The following is a 12,699-nucleotide window of genomic DNA, read 5'->3' as shown; positions in this document are numbered from 1 at the left end:
TAAACTAAGAAAATACCCATAGATTATAGCTGTTCTAAAAATGAGAAACTTCTATAGTCCAATCTATTGATGATTGTCAATTAAAAAAGAACTGTGTCATAAATGTGAGACCCCCCTTTTTGTTTCTCCTTCTGGTAAAGATAACACTCATATTTTAAAAATACAGACTTCCTTCTACAGTGGGGACAATTTAAAACTTACACAATTGAAAAATGTTTTTTATGTAAGTCTCACTATTCCATCTATTATCTGTCTCAATGGTTAATGATAATAAATACCTCTTTCCTGAAAATTTACTCCAAGTTACTTTTAAGTCAGCAGAGTCACTTTCTTAGAGTGCGGGTTTTGTTTGTTGTTTGTTTGTTTACAGGAAGAGTCATCAAACCTATTCATGACTGGCTTTTACTGGTCCTGATGCAAAAGCTACCTTTTAATCATTTATGACTAAATGCTGCTTTACAAGATATAGTTGCAGAATAAAATATTTAAGCGCTCTCTGATAGATGGATCTTCAGTTAAGCAATATGAATTTAAAAAGAATAGATGCTAGTAAATAGTATCTAACATTTTAATCAGTTCACAAGGATTGCTAACAGATTTTTTTGCCACACATTAAAAAATTTCTAATAATCAATTCAACTAGAAAGCTAATTTATAACAGTTGTTAGTCATTTTAATTACACGGTGATGACTGTTATGGGCAAGGAATCATTTTGATTCTCAGGAGTTTTCTTTTTTCCTCCTCTCATCCCCATTACGGACAACACAAAACAGAAAACCAACTGCAGCTCTATTTCTGCAGTCCTTCCCCGACATCCTTGCTTCCCAAAATGCATAAATTGGTATTTAAATACCCTTTGCTAACTTGGTGGATTCAGCCCCTCAAGGCTCTTTACTACCTGCTTCCTACCCTCTTCTGTTATGTCTGCTAGTGACTTAACTTATTAACAAAACCTAATATTTACAAGACAAAAATAACATCTCTAAAGTTAGCCTGTGATTTTACACTATTTTCAGCTGTGGTTAAGTATGACCTATTCATTAGAGGTACTTAGAAGCTTCGGTCAGTGTTGCAATCATTTTTTTCAGGTGTATGTTAAGGGTCTGGTAAGACCAAAGATCAATGTTAAATGCATGACTTTAATTTTTTTCTCGTTTTTTTTTTTTTTTTTTTAACAAAAGGATCTGAAAAGGTGACCTACCTTTATGTGACAGGCGTAAGCGGGGGTGCGGGGTGTCAGCTGTGTGACCTGTCCAGAGCTCCAGCAAGTAGCCCCACAGGAGCCAGGTGATGAGGTACCCGGCAGATGCCATGCTGCCTGCCTGCCGCCAGCGAGCCTCACTTTCAGGCGGGGTGAGTTTTACTTAGGACTCCCCTCCAGGGGCAGCGTGCGAGAGAGGCTTTGTCAGAAACCGAACGCGTTGTCATCAGAAAGCACAGTTCCAAAGTGCCATTTGTCAGGCTGTATTTGGATACGTAAAACCTGCCTTTCCCCAGGACAGTTGTTTATAAGCCGGGAGCAAGAGAACATTCCAAGGAGTGAGTCTTCAGAGCCATGTCCTGTCTAGAGCTCTCTTCAGTCACTATGCCGGTGAATTCAGGAAGAAACTGTCTTTTTTTTTTTTTTTTTTTTTTTTTTTTTTTTTTTTTCTTAGTCACTTCTGCAAGCGGTTCATTCAGAAAAAAAAACAACCACCCCAGTACACCCACTGCCTTTCCCCGTGGAGCTCCTGTTCTCTTCTGGCTCGTTCTAGCCTCTCAGAAGTCAGCCTCTTGCACCGACTTGCCAAACAGCTAGTTTTAATTCACCTTTCACCTTGCTAATTAAAAACAAGAAGTGCCATTCCCTCTAGGAGTTGCAGGATCCACCCAGCAGGGATGCCGCTCTGTCAGCGAGCTGTGTTTTCGCGGAAAGTTCAGGCAGGGTTGAGCCGCGTACTTGCTGTTTCTAGGAAGTGTTTCTGGTCCACGTGCCCTCGCCCCACCCGCCCTCCCAGTATTGTTGGCCCGGCGTCACTCAGCGACAGCAGAGAAGTTCGCATTTTCACGGGAATCAGGAGGGAGAATGTTACATCATAGGCTGCTTACTTAAGAATAAGTGTAACAGGAGAGGATGGAGTGTCAGGAAGGGCTTTCAAATGTTCACTCATCAAGATTAACCCTTGAATAAATACAGATTCATTTTAAACAATCTATTGGTCACCAGCCAGTACCCAAACTGATTTTTTTGCGTTTCCACTGAAATTGTATTTTTTTTCACATTTTTGGCTTTTTACATTGATTAAATCTTAGAAATGTTATTTTCAACTTTTGTAAGGAAAGCGTTTTAAGAACCTGAAAAACTGTCATCTGTGATTGTTTCATAGATATGTTAAAACTAACAAATTATTTTGCGGAGGCAAATTCTTCAAATCAATTAAAAGCAAGTTCTTTTTCATAAGCAAGTCATAAATTTCATCTCAAATTTTGGAATAATTAACTTTTAAGATGATTTTTCTCTTACATAAGATAACTATGGTAAACTTGAGATTCTGTATGGGACAGATCTCAGCAGACATTAGAAAACTCAGGATGTAAAATACCTTGGGATTCAACTGCTATGCACTTTCAGAGTTTATTTTCCAAGACACTATGTTTGTGTAAATAAGCTTAACACAATAGGTCAACTTTACAATCTACTTTCAATCAGTCTCAAAAACTAAACCAAACACTCTGTGGCTGTTGGCATGGAAATGAATAGTATTATTTTAAGGTAGCAATAAACGTGAATGGATATTTGATTTGATAGCTGAAAGTTAAATGGTCAACAAACGATTTCAACTCTAACTTTTTCTCATTCTACATGGTAATGATTAAGGATACCTCTTGAGAATTATGGTTTTTAAATCATGTACTTATAACAAAAAGATTACACAGTTTACCCTGGTATTTTGCATCATATATAAGCAAATGTAGAGCCAGGCATTCTATACCCATTTTCCTAAGCACAATACATTCTATTAAAGCAGAGTATATTTAGCAAAATGTAAATGTCACTGGATATTATAAATAATTGGATTTCCAAGGTCTACAAAAGATAACAAATTCTAAACATTATTTAAGAGTAAAGTACCACGAAGTATTTAGATACTTTTAACCTGGGGTGGTCTCTGTAGGCGCTTGCATATTTTAAAAGCCAGTCTGATGAGCTACAGACCTAAAGGTTTTTCTAAGTGTGCTATAATATACCTTTGGAATCCCTTTTTACTTTCATCCAGAATTGAAATACCTAGAAAGTAAATAGCAGCTTTTATATGTGTTATCTAATGGTAGGGTTCCAGAAAAAGTAAATGTGATGCATATAATTTTTATTACAAATATGTGGCTACACTCATGCAACTGAAATTCCACTTAAGATTGTGCAGAGCCTGTCCTAACCCTAGTTAGGAGCTGAGGCAATGTTAAGACGTTACAACCATTTCATTAGGGTACAGAATTCACACCATGAAATCTTGATGCAGGAATAAAGGTTATGAATGCTAGTTACATACATATAGCTAAACACCAAGATTCATCTTCAGCGTTTACATGTCATCCTTCAGATAAGGTTAGGACCTTTTGAAGTCTGTGCCAGAATAATGAGCTCCTTTGGGTTCCTCAGAGATGTGCTATGGTTTATCCCTCAGTCATCAATGTCTTTGCTTATTCCCTTTAACTCCTTTCTATGTCCTTCTACCTTTCTCTCTAGTCTCTACAGAACATACAGATGATGTCCCCACAAAATGACTATTCAAAATACTAACCATAGCCTCAGCTACCCCCATGTGGCTCTAAGCACTAGCAATGGAATGAAGGGTCTTTGGGACCAAATCACTCATTCACTTCATAAAATAAAACAAGAAGAATTCTCAGGAGCAGTGTCACCATATAAGTTATCATCCAAACAGAACATTTTTTAAAAGTAACAGAGTCTTCTATTAATAATCACAGACAACCAAGACTATTACAGACAAATCAGGACATCAAAGTCACCCTCCTTGGGAGAGATTTCCAGGCTCCCTTAGAAAACATGGAAATGGAAAAAAAATAAATAAATAAATAACAAAACTGACTTACCACCAACAGTGAATGAACGAGGAGCTTCAGTAAATAGAAGAGTTTTGGAACTAGCAATAATATCTATTGATTTTATTATTTTTGATCTGAGAGGAGTGAGACTGCCAGTTTGAACAACCTTAGACAACATGGAAAACCAGGTAAGAAGGAAAATGGCAGCTCTGAAGGTACTGCCTGCCAGGTCAAATGTTTCTGTCCCAAACCTTAACCCTTTGTGGTTAGTGTCACAACACGGTAGTGAGAAAAAAAAGGGGGAACTGAGTACTCATCAGGAGTTCCAGGCTCCCCCATGGTGGGTTCTGTCCCTAGTTCCCCAATTTTAACAGCAGAAGAGCAACTGGCCTCTGAAACAATTCTTCCCAGCATGTGGTCCAAGACTATCTGCTGCTGAATCACGAAGGGTATAGGGTATTTGCTAAAAGAGCAAATTCTGGTTTTTTTTGTTTTTTTTTTTTGCGATACGCGGGCCTCTCACTGTTGTGGCCTCTCCCGTTGCAGAGCACAGGCTCCAGACGCGCAGGCTCAGCGGCCATGGCTCACGGGCCCAGCCGCTCCGTGGCATGTGGGATCTTCCCGGACCGGGGCACGAACCCGTGTCCCCTGCATCGGCAGGCGGATTCTCAACCACTGCGCCACCAGGGAAGCCAGGGAAGCCCTAAAAGAGCAAATTCAATGCCCCACCTTGTACTTCCGGTTTACCTAAAGTTTTACGTACTAAAATTTGAGTTTTAGAGTGGTTCTTTTCGCCCAGTGTTATTAAAACATTAGACATCTGTTCGGCACTTTGTACCATTTTTATCATAAGAACACAGTGTCTGCAATTAGAGTTTAAATTTATATAAAACAAAGCCATGACCTCATAGCCATAGTGTGCTACTTACATTTTTCAAACACATGTTGAAAACAAGCAAAAATTATAAAAGTTTATTCTCTGCACCACTTAAAATTATCTCACATATTGTGGGACACAGTATTTACTAATGGCCTTGAGAATATCCATTCTTTCTTTTCTTCCTATCCAGGAAGACAGAAGATAAATATGGGAGCCTACCCTTCTCAGCCCCTTGGCAGTTATGTTAAGCTATGTGACAATTTCTGACCAAATAAATGTGAGCAGAAGTGACGTGTATCACATCTAGGCTGAGTCAGTGAAATACTCCTAAGCAGTTCTTCTGTCTTTCTCATGTCCTGGAGGAGGCCTTACATTGAAATGGTGAAACTATGAGACTGAAGCATCTTGAATTATGAATCACCACACTGGGGACAGTTGCCCTGGAAAGTTACCCTGACCCACAGGCAAATTTAATATAAGCAGGAACTAAACATATGTTAAACTCTTTGGTTTATATATTACCACAGCATACATAGTCTCTCTTAACTAACTGTACACACTTTACTTACTGTGACTTGGGAAATAGGTTCTTAGACAAACATAAAGCATCAGTAAGTCACTGATATTGTATTTCTTCCTATCTGTCACTAAAACTTATTTCAGCCAGAGAGAGATGCGGATAGTTGAGGGCTAAGTAAGAGGTAACATGATTCCCTATGTCACTTTTAGAATGGGAAGAGACATGCCCTTAGCTTTTCCAGTTGAACATTGCACACGAAAATGATGTCATGAACAGTATTTATAGGTGAACAAATAAGTACTACATCTCAAGAACATTATGATTAAAACTATTAACAACCAACATATCACAATAGCAATGACGATGATCCTTTTTAGAACTAAAGATAAACTTTCTCTACAATGGTCATGGCCTTTCAGGTTCACTAATCCTTCCCCCACTCCTGCTAGCCTTGCAATCTAGAGCATCTCAAATGCTCCACCAATACTGCCAGCTACTGCTGCCGCTGCCACATCACTGCTGATCGGTTTTACAACCAAGACTGTTGATGTGTTTTTTGATCAGTCCATTCAGATGATGCACAGGATCTGTGAGGATTCCAGAAGTCTGGATTCACTATTTCTCACATTCAGTGATTCAAGAGGATGATGGAAAAGAGACAACTAAATTATTCCTGGTTTGTATGTAATTGAGAGTAGTTCAGAGAATGACATCCTATCAATCAGTACCAGTCAGGAGCCAATCCAGTGGCTTGCCTGAGAGAGGTGTGGCTGATGCCATTCTGATGTCATCATTTAGATAGCTAATAATTCAATAAATTGGCCTTTTGTTTTTCCATGTTTTTGTATTAGTAAAAAAAAAAAAAATTTGCACAAAATTTACATTTTATAGAATCTTGAAGTTCTTTATTTCTGACTGACACTAGGTTTTCTCTAATTTTCTTTTAGGTCCTTGATAATAAGGAAAAGCGGAAGCATTCTGACCAGGTATCAGCTTTAATTGACTTGAATCAAAGAGCAGTGCGATTTCTCATGCCCTTTTAATGGCAAAATGAAATTATTATGTGTCATTAACTCTAGAAATCCTTTAATTTGTAGGTCCTGAGAGGTTTTCCAATATACTCTTCCTTATAGGCTATAGAGAATTCCTTAAAAAGGCAGCTATCCAATTAGTTATCTTAAAAAAATATAAGAGAAACCTCCATAATACATTGTAATTTATTGGTTTATATGCCTGTTTTAACACATATTTGGGAGTTACTGGTGGCACTGATGGTGACTTGTTCTAAATACTTGATTAGTGTCCTCAACACCTAGCAGTGCACTTCAAACTGTTTCCATTTTAATAGAAAAAAACCAATTACTATAATATTAACAAAAATGTTCATTTGTTGTTTTCTTTATACTAGGCACTGTACAAGGCACATTCACATATAATCCAGTTTAATCCAGACAACAGCCCTATGCAACAGAAACCATTTTTACTGCCATTTGCTCAGAAAAAGAATCTGGGACACAGATGTTAAGTAACTTGCCTGAGGTGAAGTACTGATAAGCAACAGATCTGCCCTCTTACACCCAGATTCCAGGGTTCGTGTTCCAACCATTACACTTGCCTTCTTGGAGAATATTATTTAGATAAGACCTCGTAATGACTCTTCCAAATTATTACACTAGCAGGAACTTATCTTTAATAAATGTTAGTAAGGAAATATACAGTTTAACAATAAAAACCTTTCAAGGCAGTTGGTGCTTTAGTCGACAACCAGCCTCTATGATTGAGATTGAACTCACCAGATAAAGCCCTCCATCCCAGGTTGTGTCAGATGGAAGTGCATACTCTGTTCATTCCATTCCAGGCTATAGTGTCCAATTGCACAAATTCTAGTGACTTGTTTCGTTGACTAGATACTGGCCCTTGTAAGCTGTTAGGTTTGAATGGAGTCTTCTGAGCTTGGTAATCAGGCACAACACTGGAGCTAAAAACAGTAGGCAAAATTATTAAAGATCCAATTTCTAAGGGAACTAAGAAAATAGGGTTTTTTCTATTAATAGTCTTTATTCCATATTGAAAAGTACAATCATTTTGTAACAAATAGAGATTTTAAGAAAAACTGTCAGATAATAATAGTTACGCTTATTTGTGGAAATATATATACATATGTATGCATATGTATACACACACACACACACACACACACACACATTTCTAGTTATGGTTGCAGAAGAAAGACGTTTCCAAGAAAGGATTTAGGGGTAGTAAATCATTTACCAATATAAACTGATGTTTAGATTATTTTGTCCAAAAGATTCCAACATTTTCAAACAACGTTACCACTAATGTACCCAAATGAAAAAAAAACATTTCATAGTCCACTTAAGAGAGGGACTCAGTATGAGACCAATAATAAATGCCATAAACTGCAGTAAAGGAGTCATCCATCCACTGGCTTCTTTAATCTCATTCTAGAATTTAAGACCACCTGTATTTTTTGTCTTCCTGGCAAGAAGTGGTCTAAATTTTTCAAGGTCAGTTTCTAGATTATTTATTTTTTTAAAGAAAGAAGGAAGGCAAGGAAGGAGGCAGGGAAGGAAGACAGGAGGAAAGTAAGTGATAATTCAATGTAATTTTTTTTTCAACTTTATTTCAAGTTTTGAATCCTCTTTCATTTTCTTTATGATCTCCATTGTTGTTTAACTACCACTGCTAAAGCCAGGCCCAAACCAGTTGGCATGGAGTAATATATTCAATAAACATTGGACAGTGTGATAGTTGCAAGGCACTCGTATAGCTTAAGTTATCTAGAAACCAAAGATTAGTTTCTTTCTGTTAATTTTTTGGATCATTTTTTTAGTTGTTCACTTTGACTCTACAGAGGACAAATGGCCAATACATAAGCATAAAAGGAAGAAAACAATTGTACCCCATTATGAAAGAAGAAAAGGAAGGATTTATATAAAGCCAATGCAATTAACCATTAGTCAGTTGGCAAGAAGCTAAGCAAAAAGGCCAAATATTTTGCAATATTTTATAGTATCTTCAACTGTCATACAGTTGGCAGATGGATATAAAATTTTTTATATCACATTAAGCTGCCATCAACTCAATGAATGTTTCACATTAAAAGAAATGGAAACAAACACTAAAGTTGTGAAGAATCTGACAGAAAATCAGAATATTCAAAATAAATCACATTTTGGCCATGAAGGTGAATCTTAGACTTCAAAGGAATCACAATGATCAAAATAAAAACCTGGCAGAAGTCCTACGAAGCCTCGTTTCCCCCAAGGACTTCCTTTCCTTAACACCATCTATGGAAGAGAGAAAACAATCCATAGAAAAAAGAACATGATCTTGAACCCACTGGTGAGATCCCAAAGATGAAACAAGAAATCTAAACTCATTATTTTATGTTACCTTTTGTTTAGCTTTACTACAATTTCCACAAATGGTTTGCCAAAATTATTATTGTGCATGAGCCAGATTTTAAAGAAGGCAGGATTTCAGGTGTAGTGTCTTTTTATTTGAATCTCTTATTTCATTATTGGGATTCTTTTGGATGGGCAGTATGTGTGGTTATTTGTTTCATTAGTGGGATTATTTCTGATGGGCAGTGTGAGTGGTTATTTTGCGTTACCAGGTAGTTCTGGCTTGTGATGTCCCAGTACATAACACTAGCACCATGTGGAGGCCAAGACTGGTACTACATGCTTTCAGTTGTAAAGGGAACCACAGTACAAGCCTATACGTGCTCGCAGTTTGTTTACTCTTACAAAATAAAGAACCGTGCTTTTTCTAATGATAATGTGACACCTTATATTCTGAGCATGGTCACTTTTCATGGCTGATAGAATGGGTCTTGACAGTTAAGGATAAATAATTTAAATGTTCTTTATACAACATTTAATTTAAAAAACACTAAGACTTCTGTTAAGAAACTATTTCTTAACAAGAGGCTTAGAATTTTGAAGAGATGACCATAAATGTGTCAGAAACAAAGGTATCAAATAGGAAAATATCTCCTGTGAAGATGTGTTGACAAAAATTTAGCAAACTCAGTTGAAAATTTAATAGTTTGGAGATCTCTAAATTTAATCATCCCTGATTTTATGACTGTTGTGTCTTATACCTAAAGCATCTCTAATATTACTATTACTATGAGACAATGATATAATTGCGTGTAAATATTTCTTCATATAATCCCATGTTTATACTAGGTAATAAATAATGCAAAAATATGAATAGAAAATATCAAGTAAACCCCAACCTCACTCTATTTGCTTGCCAAAAAAAATATAACCACATAAGACAATGTCTTTCCCCAGAGACCTAAAGAGAAAGAATATTTCAAGCTAGAATTTTACTTTGTATTAGATACAAGTAAGAAGTTAGCATGTTTTCAAGGATAAATTAGTATATGTGCATTAGAGCTCTGCCTAAAATTAATTGCAGGAGAATTTTAATAAATTGCTTAATGATCTGAAGATGGATCACTTATCATTGTTAAAATGGTGTAAAAGTTGAATTTGAATAAAAACTGTACACTTTGAATGAAATTTTAATAGCTAAGCATGAAAAGCTAATTGGTGCATCATACCCTCATAATAACTTGATAAGCTCTATCTAGGACTAAAATACAAGAAACAACAATGTGTGTTGCAAATAAAGGAGGAAATCAAATTAAACATTTTTTGATGGATCTACATTTTAAAATAAAAAGTCTACTTTACCAATTATTTTCAATGAAGTAAGATTTATACCACTAAAAACATGGCATATCATCCATATTTTCCTGATTGCCTGATTGAAAATTATGCTAATTTGCTTGAATTCCAAGAATGCTGTTTCTTATAGTTTTTAACTATAACAATATTAACATCTATATAAGAGAAGAATTCTAATATAATTTTCCCCCAGAAAAGTAAATCTTTCTCCTAGAATTTTCTGTTATTCCTATTTTTCAGTTCACAATTCTTTGCATCAATTTAATCTTTTTCTAGAGGATTAATAATACCTCTCTACAAGATAATCCCCAATCTTATAGAAAAATATGGTAACATTTCCCATCTTAAAAGAAATCTCCCCTATCCTCACTAATCCTCCAACTAGGGATCCATTTCTGAGTTCCAACTTATAGTTAAATTCCTTCAAAATATTGGCTATAGTCTGTCTTCATGTGTTGGCCTCTCATTTTCTCTTGAATCCACTCTATCAGTTTGAATTAGGTTTGGTTGCAGGTGGTAGAAAACTCAAATCAACAGTGCTTTAAATGTGCCAAATTTTACTTCTCCTTTTTGTAAACACAGTCTGGGGGTAGGGCCAGGGCTGAAGTGGCAGAATAAGGAGGTAACTACTAATCCATAACTAATAGAAGCATTTTCTATCTTGTCACTTATTCATCAATAGGCAGACTCCATCTCACAGTCCAAGCTCCAAGCATCATGTCCTCTCTGCAGCCAAAAATAATTAGGAATTAATGAAGAAGGACGTGCCCTCTGCATTTAAGGACACTTGCTAAAAAACTTCATATTCCTGACCTCTAAGTTTTTGAGTGCCATGGGATTCAAACCTACAACCTCATCTCTCCTCTACCTATGCTCACCCCCTCTGGTGGATTTGCAGCACGTCAACCTGGCTAAGCTGAGCTCCCTTTCCCAGAACTCCCTTTCTTGCCTGTTTCCGTTTAGGTTGAACCAAAAGGGAAACTTGGGAGATTTGGAGAGCGGAAGGGAAACAGCAGTCATTTTGTAACATACATATTTTCTTATATTTGCATCTGCAACTACTCCACCTTCTTAGAAACCTCCTTCAGCTTTTGTCTCCTGAGACAGGTGTATGTGTTTAACTCCACCACCAAGGGCCCTGGCTTTTGCTGGACACCCACAACATCAAGGTCAGAGGCAACAACTGCTGACAGGGGTGTCAGTCTTTCCTCATTGAGTTCCAGTTCATACTTGTGGATTCCAGCTTGTAATTCCTCTCCAACTTTCCATACTTCTTCTCTTCTTACTGCCTGCCCTGTGTGCTTCAAAGTCCAGCATCAGACATGAGGACAACAGCTTTAAAGAGACTTATTAACCAGCTTCCACAAAGGCATAAAGTTAAGTTTCTGTAACAAATCCATCTATATGTTCTAGAGGTTCTCCTTCTTCCACTGTACATTCTCTAGTCATCTCACCTAAGACCATGATTTTTCATAACATCTATGTGCTGGGTATCAAATTTACAACAATAAATCCAACCCCTCATTCCCTCCATGAAACTCAGACAGATTTATATATCCAATTGTCTTCTAGAGATTTCCACTTGTATGTCGAATAAACATTCTTAACTTACCATGTTCAAATAGAACTGTTGGTTTCTACTTGCCCTTTGCCTCCTCAATCTGCAAACCTGCTTCCCCCAACCCAGTAAATGGAAATGTCTAGGTCCCTTTCCATCAATGCTTTTCTGCTCCATATCAGTTAGAGTAAAAGTCAAATCCTTATAGTGGTCTCTGGGGTCCTTCTTGATCTGGCCCCTGCTGTGTTATCCATCTTAGCTATCATTCCTCTTCTCCCTCACCCCACTGGAATCACAGTGAGTTCTCCGATAGTTTCCATCCTAGCTAAGCACATTCCCACTTCAGAGCCTTTGCATTTGCTGTTTCCTCTGCCTATACAGCTTTCCCTTCAGAAATCCATATCATACAGAAATCCATATCTTACATTATAATAGCTCTACATTTTTATTACAAGTCAAAAGCTAACAAGACATAGTTACTAAGAAAATAAATGCTGAACATAATTAATTTATAGTGTATAATGTTAAACACCAATTTCTTAGATTTCAACTCTCTACACATATCTATCGTTATATTTTTAAGCGGAAGTTTTTTTTCAGACCTATATTTAGAGTAAAAAGGCATGCTTTAAATCCTGCTTTAATACTATGTAGCTGGGTCCCCTTAACCAAAGTATTTTTCTGAGCATCATTTCTAGCATCTATAATAGAGATAGTTATAAGTAAGCTTAAATAGAATAAGCATTTTGAAACTAATATGATTACATTCAAAGCTTTAATATACAAACATTTCTAAATTTTTCTATACTGTTTTTATATAAACATTGTAGAGTAAAATATTTAAATAAGTTCCATTTCAATTTTGGGGGTATGAAAAGATCTGCATGAAGGTCTATAAATATTGATATGTTAGTTTTTTTCCCTACCACTTGAATAATGGGTTAATTTTTTTTTTTTTCCTTTTAAGAA

General features: G+C 36.5%; 1 protein-coding gene across 1 annotated transcript in view; it reads right to left on the bottom strand.

Moving 5' to 3' along the window:
• The window catches only part of SEMA3E (semaphorin 3E), a 264,194-nt gene extending 262,097 nt beyond the window's left edge, over positions 1-2,097 (bottom strand). The window contains exon 1 of the mRNA XM_059074347.2: positions 1,203-2,097. Within this exon, the coding sequence (XP_058930330.1) occupies positions 1,203-1,314 (112 nt within the window). The 5' untranslated portion in view covers positions 1,315-2,097. The remainder of the gene's footprint in view (positions 1-1,202) is intronic.
• Between the last annotated feature and the right edge of the window lie 10,602 nt (positions 2,098-12,699).

The sequence above is a fragment of the Kogia breviceps genome, chromosome 9, assembly GCF_026419965.1.
Source record: "Kogia breviceps isolate mKogBre1 chromosome 9, mKogBre1 haplotype 1, whole genome shotgun sequence".
Taxonomy (NCBI): Eukaryota; Metazoa; Chordata; class Mammalia; order Artiodactyla; family Physeteridae; genus Kogia; species Kogia breviceps.
This window is presented reverse-complemented; position numbering and strand designations above follow the sequence as displayed.